This window comes from Cariama cristata, unplaced genomic scaffold (genome assembly GCF_000690535.1).
Source record: "Cariama cristata isolate BGI_N322 unplaced genomic scaffold, ASM69053v1 scaffold8600, whole genome shotgun sequence".
Taxonomy (NCBI): Eukaryota; Metazoa; Chordata; class Aves; order Cariamiformes; family Cariamidae; genus Cariama; species Cariama cristata.
The window spans coordinates 27,119-42,899 of NW_009596342.1; the positions used below are offsets into that span (position 1 = coordinate 27,119).

The following is a 15,781-nucleotide window of genomic DNA, read 5'->3' on the forward strand; positions in this document are numbered from 1 at the left end:
AAAAAAGAATACTGATTATGTAAGTGGAAGCATATGTCTGCCATGAATCTTCCTACTCCTCAGGAAGAAAGTTGTCTGCTTTGTTACCTCTGGATTTCTACAAAGTACCACAACACCAAATAAATGTGTGAGAGAAGACACCAGTCAGACAGAATGAATGACCTGAAATCTCTCAGCAGATTCTTTCAGACCTTCTCATTGTAATTAATTCCAAAACACACAAATCAAACTTGTTTTAGTGGTTCATTAAAACAATAACAATTTAAAAGTTACCATTGCTGTTTCCACCAGAGTTTCAAAAGCCACCTTCTGAGAAAGTGGACTTCAGATCCACTACATCTGTTACTCCTAATTTAATTTCTTTTCCCCAGCTTGTACAGCAGCTGTTTGCCTCCTCTCTTCTCAAAGAGACACCTTGACTACCTGAAAGTGCTGAGCTGAAAAAAGAAAGTTACAGTGACAGGGCACAGCATTTCAGAAAACCAGATATGCTCCCCTACACTTCTGCAAAGAACTGGAGGGCCTGGGAAACCTTCAGCACTTTGGTTCGTCCTTTCAGTGAAGAAACTTTACGCAGCTGCGACAACAAACTGAATGCTATCAGGGTTATAACTATGTAGTAACAAGGCTGACCTCCTGACAGAAAAGCGCAGCCGCCGTACATTTCAGCATTCCAGCTGCTGCTTGGCTGATAGCATCCACAGGCACAGGGAGTCATTGGTGGGTTCAACCATTTTTCCCCCCCCATTGGCATTGTGTGGGTCTATGCAGGCTGATGAAAGTGTGAGATTCAGCTAACCTGACTTTTTTTATAAACATGAGATATTTGAAGATGTATTAAAAATTCAGTTTCAGAACTGATCCGTAAAACTGATTTTCTGGGTTTGAGGGTGAATATGCAGCTCAGAGAGACATCAGACTGCAGATATCCCACCACAGATTACATCTCCTCGGTGCTACTACATGGGGGTTCTGCTCCACCAAACTGTCCATTTTGGTTCAGGGCAACAGAAATTGGAGAAACATGAGCAGACAGTGGGACAATGATCAACAGGAGGAGAACATCATATCAGGAATGATTGCTATGGCTGCAATCACCTCTCTTTTGGGACAAAAGACTATTTTAAAGATGAGATGAAACAGTCTCACAGCCCTTTCTGAAGAGCTCTTGTACGCTGGAGGTGGCAATACCAAGAAAGTTCCTCACTGAGTATGTCATGAAGAGCTGAGGAAGGAGACGTGGCGGTCTTTATTCATGATCCCCCTAAATATTATAGTGGCATATAAGCAGTAAATTGTCTCATCTCTAAACCAGGGGCAGTTTTCACTATAACCTGTTACAGATTAAAGTGGTACAGGTTATAGTTAAGCAGTCAAAAGTGTAAAAAAAAAAGCTGAAAATCCATAAAGTCCTGTGGTCTTGGTCATGTTATTTGTAACTATATTACATATAAAAAACATGGAGAGCAGTTATATTTTCAAGTTGACAGCTTGCCTTTAATTTCCCAGGTTGTTACATTTGGGATTGTATTTACTGTTTGTTAAAACCTGCAAGTACCTGTCCCAGTTTATAAAAAAACTAAACAAAACAGGAAGGGTATTTTCTCTTTTGTATATATTTATCTTACTGAGCAAAGATATACACACCTATTCAAGAAATCACTCCCAGAGTGATGTTTATACGATCCAGAAGTTTTGGGGTGATATCTTTCCTTATTCTTGGGAACTATTTAAGAAGCATTTTAATAAGGAAGTATTGGTAGACTGTAGAAATTTATAATGGGCTCTTAAACCTCTCTATGGAGACCTGTGTCCTCTGCACATGGAGGGCAGTGAATTCTCTTGCTTAGTTGCTCAGATAGGTGAGTGATCAGAGTTAATAAACGTGTAAGTGAGACAAATTGCTCTGAAATATTTTTAGAGTGAAACTTAACTAGAGTACATTCGTCCCTGAATATCAATTTTACAGAACCCTTACAGTTTTATAGGGCAAAGAACTATATTTTTAAGAGTTGATGTATTTGTTTTTGCAGGTGGTTAAAATATAACTCCTCAGAATCTTATTAGAAACAATGAATTATATCACATACTCTTTGGAGGAACTGCTGGCTTGTGGTAGAAGCCTGTTGGGACATTGTGATATTTTTATGTAGGTAATTTTTTCAGATTACTCTAGTATGCCCTTGTTAAAACATGCAGAGTTTTAGAAAAAATATTTTAGAAAAAAAATGTTAAAATTGCAAGAGTTTTCTGTTAAGTGATATTTTCATAGTATCTTTGTTTACTAGATGTATCATTTTTGACCTTGATACACAGAAGTGGAATTTACACAATAGTCTGACCTCAATGCTTATCACAATAGAAACCCCTTGCTTAATTAAAAGTTTGGCTAATTCTGTATGCTGTTTAATATTCAGGCACATTTTCATTGGGGAAAGTTATTGTTTCTGGTCCCTAGCAGCTGTTCTGCCCTGCTCCCAATCCTTTGCAGATGTAATAACAAATCCCAGATCAGAAAACTGCCTAGAGGTTGTTTGATAGGCATATTATATAAATGTGACAAAACCAAAATCAGATAAACCTGCTGTGGTGGATGTGACTCTCTCATCATCGCTGATCTGGTTTAGTTTGTTTAATGCTGAGCTCCGAGTTTGGTTCCCCCTCCCACCAACGCCAGTAGAAAACAATTATTAAACTAAATCAAATCTGCCTGCCAGAAAGGACCTATCAGACCAGTGAGTCCTCTAAACTCTCATGCCAAGCACACCAATGTGATGATGACGTTAAAATAAAAGTGAAAAAGCCTCTTCTTTAGTTGCCTCTATGTGAGCATGCCTACCTCTATGCACACACAATGAGATGGCAAAAGCAGAACGATGCCTAGTTCCAAGATGCCCAGCAGGACAGAAATTGCCTGTTTAGAGAGCGGCATGATGTGCATGTTGCCCTACTCTGAGCATCACAGCTTCATCAGAAAATTCTCCGGTAAGGATTTGGGATACGGAGGCCAGAATATTGCACTCTGGAGCATTTCTGTCCACAGAATGACACTGTACTGCACACGTACAACTCCTTGGCTTAAAATGGAAACATTGGCCTGACCACATTGAAACACGCTCAGAAGCAACTCTAAAGTGACATTTAACAGACGTGCTGGCACTCAAGTTATTGACAAGCTACAGAGCAAATAACAAATTTATAAATAGAGGCCCAGCATGGATACCTAGTACGGGTAAGATATTTAGCCGCAGCTAGTCATAAATAAGGTTTTTATTAACACAGTGACTTGGCAGTTACCCATTTCTAAACATTAGTCAAACCATTTGAGAAGGCAAGTGTATAAAATCACCTCTGCAAGTAAACTATACCTTATTAATGCATAGAAAATAAAATCGCAAAATTATTGCATATTAAAAAAAGCATTACACCAAGCTTCACCACTGTTGTTAATTATCTAGTTATGGTTGTTACACACCCTGGGGTGCAAAAGGAACATGACTAGCAAAACACAAACCAAGATGTCACTTAAAGTACCCCTTGAAAAGGCTGCTGCCTTCTTGAAGGAGAACTTAGTGCCAAACAGAATTACATGGGAATTGGCTCTGGTACGAAAATCAACCCACAGACACAAACTGAATTTGATCACATAGATCTATACTGTAGGAGCTAAATCTAGTGAAGAGACAGACACATAAAACTGGATGTTTCGAACCCTTCTAATGAAACATTATGGTTGATCATACCTAATGACTCTTGCATATTAAGTATAATCACTGAAACAGAATCGGATTTGGCTCCTGGGAGTAAACCAAGCCATACAAGTTAAGCTGTACCCAGTTATAAACAAAGAAAACAAACAACAAAAAAAAAACAGAGAAGAGACTGAATTTTTATAGGCACATATAGAAGGGTCTTGCAGGTCCACGTTTTTTTAGACAAGCTGTTAGTGTGAAACAGATTAATGGTTTGATAATTGCACCAGGCAAAAGATTTTTAAGTAAGGGTTTTACTACTGGAACTTTTAACAAGCCAGCACTTAAAGTACAGAGGAGTAATTACAATGTTTATAATATCTGGGTACAAGGATAGCAGACATTCCTGCAGCAAGCAGAAATAGGAGGATTCATTTTGCACACTGCAATTTACTGTCTTTGCAAAATAAGCCTCTAAACATAAGAAATGCATGGAACAGGAATTAAATGAAGAACTGGAATCTTTGGGGACCGTCTCAAAGCAACGATACCACACTGTGCTGAATGTAGATGGTGCACGTGAGATCAGCGTGTGATGACCAAACTTGCACAGTAATTGCAAATTAGTCTTGTTCAATATACTAAAAGTATCTGCACCATATGCCCTATAAGTAAATAGTCTTTTCATGCTAGGATACAGGGACAAGCAGACCTTCAACTACCAGGTCTATATGTAAGCAGAGTGTTCTTTTATTTCACCTCAATTTTCCATCTGAATAAAGGTCAAAACACACTGCTGACCAGAAATAAGTAGCACTGGAGACCAAACTAATGAAAACAGAGGTTAAAACTATGGTAAATTTATGTCTTTTAATGAGTGTCTGGAGCTGAGCACAAGCCTGTAGCTTCAAGCAGTGTTACTACCGTCATAGCCAAAGAGCAATTCAATTTTTGTTTTACCAGATGGATACCTCCATCTAGGTACTTTTATGTTCTCCATTATTGTATTTTCTGAGCATCTCACAGTTTTAATTGTATCTAGCTACACAACATTTCAGCAAGAGGCATCCTTTATCTAGTGACTGTTTAACACAACTCGAGTCCTGGGAGGGAAGGATACTTTTTCCCAGGCAAGTGCCCAATTGCGAAGCTGAGGAGCTGGGCTCGGACCTGCACATCCACTCCCAGATTCCAGTAACCTGCTAACTCAGCTGCACAATTGCAAAGCTTTGACAGCAGAGATGGAAAGTACCTTTCCCCAGCCTCATCTGGAACTGGGTAGGGCATGAGCATTCCTCTGAGCAGCGGAAGACCTGAATTTAAACCACTTCCAGTCGAATCTCTATCGTGCCTTTCCTAGGGGTGAAAAGAAATCAGTCTTGTCTCTCCAACAGGGACAATTTAAGAGCCCTCATTTCAAGAAAATGCTTTCAAGCTGTGAACGCTGGTCTTATAAAGCCTAGTCCAAAGTAGTAACGAAGCTTTGACACAGGCAAAATTACAAACAAATTCTGTCTTTGTGATTTTCAGCAGCAGATTGGGGCACATCCCCAGTCAGCGTGCTAGCTGCAGCGAATACCATGCTGAATGTTTATAAAATAAGGTAATGCTGAGTTTCCCAGCACTGAGCACTTTCTGTACTTCCAGTCCAAACAAATTAAGATTAGACTTGCAAAACATCTAAAGCACCCATTATACATGCTTGCCCTTCTCTTACTCTTCCCTGAGCATCTTCTCCTGGCCCCTGCTTGAAGCCAGGTACCAAGCTACATGGGCAAGATAATTGTTGCTCATTTAAGCCAATGCAGATGTTTTATTACTACAACTTGAAATGACTCAGCTTAAAAGTAGTTGAGATCCTCAGAAACTCCAGAGGCACATTATCTTTGTAGCGTCGGCTCTCCACAGCCATGTTCTCAAGGTAGCTACCTGGCATTTGTTTGTTCCCAAAATAAGCTTGTCTAGACCATATCAATCAGCTCAATGTCTAAGCACTGTCAGCATCCACAAACTACACGTTCCTGACATATCTTCACAACCTGCTCAGTTAGGTGTTCTCCAAGCACACTTCCTTCCCTGTGTGCCACCAACCCTCCCACTGAACGCAGCATCCTGCAACCCCTGAATGCAGTTTGAGGGGAATGAACGTATGGCTCCCGTAACAATGCCTTACATACTAGGCATTTGGAGCAGGGTTCTTAATCTTTTCTGTTAAATTCTCCCCCTTCCAGATTTCAATATACATGGTGGTGACACTAGGGAGGTGGAGAAGAGAAAACAAGAAGGGCTTGGCATCTGTGACTCTTCAACACTGATGTCTAGGCACTCGCTGGGGATGGGGGATGTTACCCTTGGGTATGCTGAAGACAACAAAATATGTTATACTTTAACGCTCAGAGCAGTAATACTTATAAACTCTAGGCTATAGAGTCACGTGTCAGCACTCTGTCCCAATAAATATTTAATTATTCCATATAAATTGGCAACACCCCAACAAGCAAAAGCAAAATAATACCTGCCGGCGTAACGTATAGTACACTCTCGTGGGTGAGAAGAGAAGCACTATCAGCTCCCCCTCTGGTCAAGAAGAGAGCTGAATATGGATTTCCACATCCTTGGAAAACACTCTAACCAAATAGCTTCTTCATAAGGAAAATTGTATCGGCAGTGCCTTTACACACCACGTGGCAAGAGAAGTCTAGCTATGGTCTCATTTACAGAAAAGAGATCATGATTCTGAACCTTAATCAGGATAAAGTATCAATGTCTTGATGAAACAGATTTCAAGGGAATTACATCTTGCCTCATTTTTGGAATTCATTACTCATTAGTTCATAGGTGTGTTCTGGGTTTTGTGGACCTTAATCCTGGACATCAATTTCTTCCCAAGCAGTGCACCACAAAATATGGTCCTTAGCTGGTATGGTGAGATACCCCTGACGCTAGAATACCCAGTTCCCTTTTGTGACTCAGTTCTTAAGTCCTCCTTTCAAACCTCACACAGAGTCCTTCAAGAAGTACCCAGTAGAGCAAGGAATCAAAGCCTGCAGTTCCCAAATTCTGAGTTAATATTTTCATTAATAAACAAATCTTGCAATAGGAACTTCCCAGGAAGATTTTTTATATACATGGAGAGAGATAGAGAGAGATATAGTGCCTGTACTGTCAAGACTAATTGCCTTCCACAGTGCCGCAAGGCTTTTTGTTTTGGAAACTAAAACATTTCATACCTCTAAGTATAGCTCCTTTGAGAAGAGTCTAAGCCAACTAAATATTTTCTTTCCCAAAAGACCAGATTTTTCATTAGGACCAAGCATTTGTTGTTACATGGGCATATTAGCTAAAACAGCAACACTGCTGGGCAAGAGCAGGTCACAAAGGTCATTTTAAAAGAGCGACAGGAAAAAAAAGACAGAGAAGCTGGAAGCTCCTGTTATTATATATGATTAGTTAAACATATGTTTAAGTGCTTTTTGGAAGAGGACTGAATAAACTGTTCTCCATGTCTACTATGAGTCGAACAAAAACTAATGGGTTCTAATTGCAGTTAGAGAAACTCCGGTTTGTCATCAGGAAAGACTTCCTATCAGTGAGAGACTAAGTTCCCTGGAGGAGTTGTTGGCTCTCCACTGTGGGAGGTTTTAAACAACAGATTAGTCAAACATGTCAGGAACAGTCCAAATACAGTTGATCTGCCCTAGGGCAAGAGAATGGACAAGATTTTTTTAGGTCTTCTTCAGAGCTATACTCTAGAGTTCCTACATCACAACTAACATGTTGGACTTTTTCATTTATTACTGGATGTCACATTCCCTTCTTGCTGTACGAATAGATGAAACAAATAAAAGCCTTCACAAGAAGAGTCTAGTAGACATTTTTAGTGAATACTGAACTTGCCCCAAACATTGCTTCATTGATTCTGAAACTATTCACCAATTTAGGTTGATTTTGTCCAGTTGAATTTACAGGAGGAAAAAAAACAGGGATAGATTCACACACAAAAACATGTATGTCCTTCTTTCTTCCTTATTCGCCATCACCCACTCACTGAAATTATTTTAGTCTATGATATTTACATCTCTGCCAGATACATTGCCACGTATAATTAGTTTCTGTACAGGGTGAAATGCAACAATAATATGATGGGAGGTAACACTGCATTTTGCATCTGGAAACATTGATGTCACCTACCATTCAAACGACCAACAAAGCTCTTAACGGTGGAGTAAAACACAAGGATGTGGTGTTTAAACGCATAGGCCATATCAAAACATTTATCAGTCTAATGAGGACCAGAAGATCCTTCAGGGTCAATATTTGACCAGCACAGAATTTAACTAGAAGCATGCAAGTAAAAAAATTGGGTAGAAAAAAAAAGCAGCAGTAATTAACACTGAACCCCAACACGTTTTGTTAATTCCATTGTTTGTCACCATGGGGTGCTATGTGGAGTCATTCACGCTAAAAATTAGGATGCAACTGGTTCTGGAACATACTACGAGCTAATATATTCCCCTGACTTTTCACTTGCTTTTGCAAAGGTCATTCAAAATTACAATCTCTGAGTTTGGGAGATGTCTCTCTTCTGAGGCAGTCCTTCAGAATGCTGGGAGATTATAGGATGGGTCATGACCCTTTCATCTCTCAACTAGTGAAGATCCAGTTCCAGTACACTGCAAGACTCAGCATCAGTTTGTTACAGACCACTACGGTGATCACAGATGCCCGGTGAGAGAGTTTAGAGGCCAGCCATCTCTGTATGGCAAATTTGAACACTCTTGCAAACAACAATCTTAAAACTTTTCTGTTATCTGAAAGTCAATGCTTTTGGAAAAGCAAATACATCAGTACAAAGGAGGGGTTACAGGATACCTGACTCAGACAGTGAAAGCCGCTTTTTTTAATCAACAATTAAGACTGGAACAAAAATATAGAAAAATAACCTATTTATATAGAAAATTAGCATATAGACAGCCAAGAAAGGTTTCAAGGGAAAGGCGTGAAAGGGGGATGGCCTCTGGACCAAATAATGATACTTGGGCTTTCGTTGCAGAGGAACATTGCATGGAAGAAGTGAGGTTTTTTTCCTTCCACATTTGGGACATGTAAAGGAGGATGGAAAAGAAAAGTACAAAACCACCTTTTCCCATAAGGAATAGACCATGAATAAGAATTTGTGATGTATTAGATTATCCAGTGACATTTTCATAAGGTAGCTTCTCATAGAAAGCAAAGTACTGTATTGGATTTGTACAGCAGCTGGTACATTCAGCATGTGCTAATCAGTTCTGACTCGGAACTGCCAATAGTACGTTGTGCTGTCGAAAGGAAAAAAACAACAGCCTACACTTCCAGTCTGTTTTGCCTGTAGTTGGACCCTTAAAACATATATAGGTATGATATTTAAAGGGCTTAAAATTTTTGTGCTCCCATTACACCGATGAAATTTATGGATAGACAGGAAATTTGAAAATGAGGGTACCCTGGACTCAGACTGCCAGTACCCTGGCTTGAAACGGTTATTCCAGTTTCTAAGCAATAGTTTTCTATTGTTCTGCTTTAAATCAGAACATGATTTTCATAAGACAAGCAAAGTTTGGAGTTCGCCCTATATATTCTATTATTCTTAGCATAGAATTCAGAGTTTAAATTCCCCTGGACGAGACCAGCAGCACACCTCTTAGCAACAAAGTTAAGGAAGATAGAGTTGAGGGTCAAATACTTTGAGGCTGGAATGAAAAGAGAGTCTGTGATGCACTGTCTTTGTCAGATGCTTCAAGAGAACACATTGGAATACACTTTCACCATTTTGAAGCACACAGCTTCGTGCAAAAAAAGACAGAGATTAGCTAGCTGTGTCTTCAAGCTGGGACAATGTTAAATCATTCATGGGATATATCCTACATTAATGTTAAGACTCATTTATTCTGATTTCACTCAAAATCAGAATGCTTGTTCTCATTAATTTTGCAAGCTTCTTTTGCTAATTAATTTTTACAATAAATTTCTTCATTTCTTCAGCAAGTTTTGTTCTAGCTGCCTGCAATTCTGATTTATCTTTTTAAAGAATCACATACAAAATGTCATGTAGAACTACAATTTGTTTCTGGGTTTTACATTTTTTGAAAAGAGGAAAGCTCTTAAAAACAGTCAAGTCTACGGAAAGTGCTTTGGAACAATTTTTAAAACGTGAAATTCCTTTCTTACCATAACAACAATGGAAATTTTTATACATTTCCCTCATCTTTGATTTTGGTCTGGAGATTTACAGTTTGCAGTCCATGCCCACTCTATTTCTGTCTCGCTGTTTAAGAACAGAGCAATTCATTGCTTGGTTCTGTGGGTTTTGTTTTTATCTCTGAAGTACAAACGTGGTGGGAGGCAACTAGTTTACACTGCTAATTTAGTTAATAATAATCTGGAGGCAGGCAGAGACAGATTAGACCCCTGGTGACAAAGAAAGGTTTTGAATCCTTCCACTGGCTACAGAAGGAAAGCCAAGGTGTATTAACCTTCTCCTATATATCTGTTCCTCATACAGACTATTTTGGTTGATACCTCTGTACACTTGGGCTATGGAAAAGTTCAGTCCAATGTCAGTCCTAGAAATATGAAAGGTGCTATTAAAATTTTTATGCAGGATACAATCACTGGACTATTAATAATCTCTGTGGTTATTAGCAAGTAGACGAGATATATTCTCTTTTGGGGGTAATCACAGACACCAAGGATCAGGTAAAATACACTAAGGATGGGAAAAAAAGTTTTTTACTTCCCCTTTGACAAATGGCAATTGAAAGGATGAAGAAGTTAGTGACATATTCAAGGTGAGAGGGATAACACTATACATCTTCCATATCCTAATGTAATTCTTTAATTAAGGCCATTCTTTCAATCTTATAAATCATTGCATGGCCTTTCTCAGGCTTGAGACATCTCACTCATTATATATATTTTAATTCTTAATCTGTTATATTACCTCTCGGGTTTTCTGCAGATTTTCATGGTCTGTAGCAGATGTTGTCTTCTCCCATTTCTCTGCAACTTGATTTGCTTCTTCTATTTTTTGCTCATAGCTTTTCTGGGAATTTAGCAGTGTCACTTCATAAAACTCTTGAATATCTGTTTGTAAAGAGGAGCAAGTAAAAGACATTATTTGACATGTTGGCTTTTGAATCCCTGGTGTTTTCCTTTGGCCAGTATATACTTATACATTACCATCATAAAGGTAAACACGCATTACACTTCTAGCAGAAAGCACTGATAGGCAAATTTGTTTTCCAAAATGTCAATAAGATTCTTGAGGTATATTCTCATTTTAAAGAAGTCTTTACAAATAATTTCAAAGTAAAGGAATAATATTTAGAAGAAGAGACTCCAAGAACACGTTACATGCACACCTGAACAATACAGGTAGAACAGACTCTTATACAGGAAGAAGTCAGTCACAGGCCATTTTAACCAGTAAACTAGAAATTTGCATATGTAAAATACCCTAAAAGCAGCTTGTTGTCAGACACCCATCCCAGGCACCTGAGCCACTTGCAGCCCTATCTGCAGTTGCATTTGGGATTTTTCTTTAAATGAGATGCACAACTTGAAGGAAGACTGTGGATTCATCACTTCAACCTGTTGGCAATCAGAAGTGGCTAGCTAATGTTTGCTTTCAACCAAGAGTCTTAATATCCTGTTCAGATGTTTTATCACACATTTCCATGAGGTATGAACAGATATACAAGATCCAGCAGTGAAAACACTTTCACTGAAACCTGTGCATGTAATGACCTACAGAGAGGGGGAAAAAAAAAGTAAAGTGTTTCCCTTCCTTGAGGCAAGAAATTTTTAGTCAGATAGTCACATACAGGAGGTAACACATTGTCTAACAGATTTGACTCACCAAAGAAGAAATAAACATCACATTATTTTAATTAAGAAAAAGGGGGAGACCTTGTCCTGGATAAGAAAGGAAGCAAACTGTACCAGGGAGAAAGATTGCACCTACCTGGATGCCCCCTGGGATTTCAAAGGAGGACTGTTTATAAAAACTACCATGCTTTCAATAAGCATCTCTCTCTGAGTGGTACCTAAGGTATAAAGAATGTGGGAAGGCATAATCCTCGACAGGTAGGTGTCAGGGAAGGCAGAGAAGGGGACAGAGAAACCTTCCTGGTATTAGGTGAAGAAATGATAGGGAAAAATGAAGCTTATTGTACTTACACAGTGTCTTTCATAAAGATTTGTGACTGTGGGTTTTATTTTCTATTTTATGAAGCGGCATTCTGTTTGCATGTTACCTTAAATTGGATTGATTTAATAGTAGCCCCAAGGTAACCAGACAATCAGAAAACATTTCTTAATGGAAGCTATGATAAATATATACCTGACAATATCAGGAGCCCAAACACCCCGAGATGCTCCAGCACGTCTAAAAATAGAGTATGCTCCCCAGAAAAGCTTCTTTGACCAGAAGAGAAAAATTTTCCAACATTAACCACAGAGCCTATCTGGCAAAGAGGAAAATGTTGGGGTCATGTCTGAACTTCAGAGGTAGTCGAGGATTTTGTCATACAGGGTCAGATCCCACATCTGGGCCAGGAAGACAGGGGTTCTAACTACAATACATAACCTGCTGTGGAGGTCCATCTGCGTTTTTTGTTATACGCTGTCTCACATGATAGAGGACTGAACTGGCTTGCATGTGAGATGCAGAACCAGAGGAGCAGGAGGGGCACACAGAGGCACTCTGCTTTTCTGCACCTCTCAAGGGACTGACAAAAGTAGTGAACTGGGTCTGTGCTCGTCCTCACATTACATCTCCGGCCAACTTCCTAGGAGCTTCTCTTCCCTCTTTAGAAACACCTGAAACTGAACTGCTCTTCTAACTCTTTTTACAACTTCCTGACTCATTATGTACTCTATTTCTCATGCACAATGGGAAAAATTAATCAGAAATTTTAATTTTAACATTAACAAATGATCCATACGAAGCAGATACTGACTTCTGTTTCACAGATATATTTGTAAGAATTTGTATTTTATATTGTTAAAAACATTTAATTCCACCATTAAAACTAGGACCTACTTTTAAAATTAAAAGCTATGGGACAGTTGCAATGAGAATGGAAGTTTCTCCATCCTCAACGTGGGGAATATTTTACAGTCATTTTGAATGTTCATAGTACAATTGCAAACAGTTGCAGCATATGATTCAATACCAGGTCAATTTGTATTGCAACTGCAAGTAAAACATATCAGGCTAATATGTAATTATCTCTAGATAAATACTTTGTAGAAATAAACTAGAAATTGCCTTCTGGCAGTGGCATTCAGCTGGCATAGCTGTCATTATCAGAGTATTAATTGGGTTGACAGTAGTCAGTCAAGGAACAGCAGAAGAGTGCTTTCGCTCTAACTTTAAAGATTGCCTTGCCCTAGTGATTTCATTGAAAGTAATGTGAGCCACATTTGCATGTGTATGCACGTGTGCAAAATAAATATTCAAACCTCCATCTCTTTGTAAAGGTCCTTATCTATTCTGAGGAGGCCGTGGGTTGCTCTCACTAGAATAATGATCACTGGTGTGCAGCGAAGAGCATTTCAGTATACTTATGCTGTTACAGAAGAAAGCACAGAGGATTCACTCCGTTACTTTGTTATTCCATAAGCTAAAATTGCCATTTCTATGGAACAAGGACAGTTAGCAACTTGCAGTCAATCAAGGTTAGCAGAGTAAAACCTGTTCTATCAAGTTATCTCTGTTATGTGAGAGGTGCAATCATACGAGGAGGGGAAAATGGTTTGAGGATGGGAAGAGAGGTGTAAAGGTGGTGATGGGATCAAGCAGCTGTAGAATCAAGCTTGGAGCCAAGGTCATAAAAAGTAGATGTGAGAGCATGGTAAAATGAGCAAAATGCAGCCTGTTCATAGTGGGAGCTTACAGGAAGATAATTTAAAGAGACTAAAATCTTACACAAATGAAATCTGTACCGAGTATTTCTTGACACTATATTTCCTCCCTTCCATGAAAACAAGTTCAGATTTCATTTGGAAGTGGAAATATTACTATTGATGAACTCCATGAGGACAAAACACCTCTGCAGATGAAATGCTCAAATTTCTGCACATTTTGTTAAGCAATGAATTCACGTTTGTTTACAATGTCTATGAATCACACTGGATTCTCAGTCCAGCTGAATTTGTTCATTTACTTCTTAAGAGATTACTTGCTTTATTTAATAAATTCTGCTTGTTCTTCCTTTAGCCTAGCCCAAACGTTTTGTCAGTTTTGCTGTACAAAGATAAATTGCATACAAGAACTTACGTATATTCTAATATGAAGTAATCCTAAAGATACCATGATATATTTTATTTTGGCTAATTCCATCATGAGGGAAGTGGGAAAACAAATTTTCTCTACATCAGCATGGCAGAGAACACATCAATACCACTTTACAAATGCCCACTGAAAAATATACTGTACATCACTGCATCTGTGCTCTGCAGGCAAACCCCAAGGACTCCATTTCTCCTTCCTTACAGACCTGTGCAAGAGTGAGCAGGATTTAACCTTTGTAGATATGTCAGGGAGCACTTTCTCTTACTAAAGCTGGATCCACTTCTGAGTGTGAAGTCTTGTTTTCTTCACTATCATTTTTAAAAAGTATATTAATTACTTAGGCTCAACTTAGAGTTGTACTCACTCTTACTTTTTTTTTTTAAAGAAAATTTAAACAAAAAGAATTCAGACAAAAAACAAGAACTAGAGAAGACACAATGTCCTACTCGCATAGGAGAACAACCTTTCTTTCAGATAGCAGGTACATAGAAAGAAAACATGTGATCAGAGCTGAACAGGCTGCCTCAACTCTGCTGTTTTCTGACTCTTGAGCACTTGGTGCTGCAGCCTTACGACCATTATTCCAGTGCAATTTCTGTTCCAATTTATATGCATCATAATATCCATTTGTTATAGGAACACTTTACAACTCTCATAGCAAAGGGGTTAAACAATATGAAGAGGCAAAAATGTTGAATAGCCTAAACTACTTTGTCTTCTGTGACCATGGGCTTTCACCAGCATTCTAATGAGGAAAGACTAAGATAAAGCTATACAATTCCTCATTCATCTGTAAGCACTTCAGCACCAGAAAGAAGCAAATTGAAGGGAATTCAGAGAAAGACAGATGATTAAAGGTCTGAGAGGACTAACATTTAAGCAAAGATTAAAGGAAGAGAATAATAATACCATACACTTTCATACTTCCTTTCATTTCAAAGCAAAACAAACATTAAGAACTATATAGCATTGGCTGAGAAAATTGCACAAGGTCTCAAAGAAAAGCAAACCAGCAGAGTTGAAGTGCAGAGGCCCACAAACAAGCACACCAGGTGCATCCATCCCTTTGTGATCAAAAACTCACTTACAGCAGCTACAGAATCACCAGTAGATTCAGTACAATTTAAGAAGTCCTCTTTGCAGGCAAGGGCAGATGCAGCTGCACAAGTAAATCCAGAACAACTCCTCCATGTACCCAGAATGAGGCAGAGGCCACTCACTCCTAGAAGCTCTCTCTTTTATTCAACACACTCACTAGTGTGATTCAAAGTTAGAAAGCACAGGTGGTCAGGATTTGCTCCTATTTATGCATCCTGGTGCCCTCTCATTACTGACCCATCTTCAGCTGTGTAAATCAGCATAATCAGCTGGTAGCCCCAAGGCTGGATGAAGGATATGAGATAGCTTTGGCATCTGTGTGATTTTCACCTACACAGGGAAGCACTGACAGGTACCAAATGCATCTCAGTACTTTCATGCACATTCAGAAATTGAGGCATCAAGGTACACGTGTCCCAGTGCACCAAGCAATTGGGATGACCCCAATATGTCTCTTTAACACCAGCTGACCTGTAGCTGCACTAATTGATGCAAAGGGTTAGGAAGTGAGAATATCAAAGATGGGTCTTGCAAGGTGCAAAATGCAGAGAGGCTCACCTGGAGCTGGTACAGGCTTACAGTGCAGCTCTGCAGTAAGGATAGATTTGCAGGGTACAAAACTCATGATTCAGAAGACAGGCAGCATAAAGAAAAC

General features: G+C 39.0%; 1 protein-coding gene across 1 annotated transcript in view; it reads right to left on the minus strand.

Annotated features, from left to right (window-relative positions):
- LOC104165869 (disks large 1 tumor suppressor protein-like) overlaps nt 1-15,781 on the minus strand; it is a gene marked incomplete at its 3' end in the record, with an annotated part of 54,002 nt that overhangs the window by 11,345 nt on the left and 26,876 nt on the right. The window contains exon 2 of the mRNA XM_009705631.1: nt 10,672-10,814. Coding sequence (XP_009703933.1) covers nt 10,672-10,814 — 143 coding nt within the window. The remainder of the gene's footprint in view (nt 1-10,671; nt 10,815-15,781) is intronic.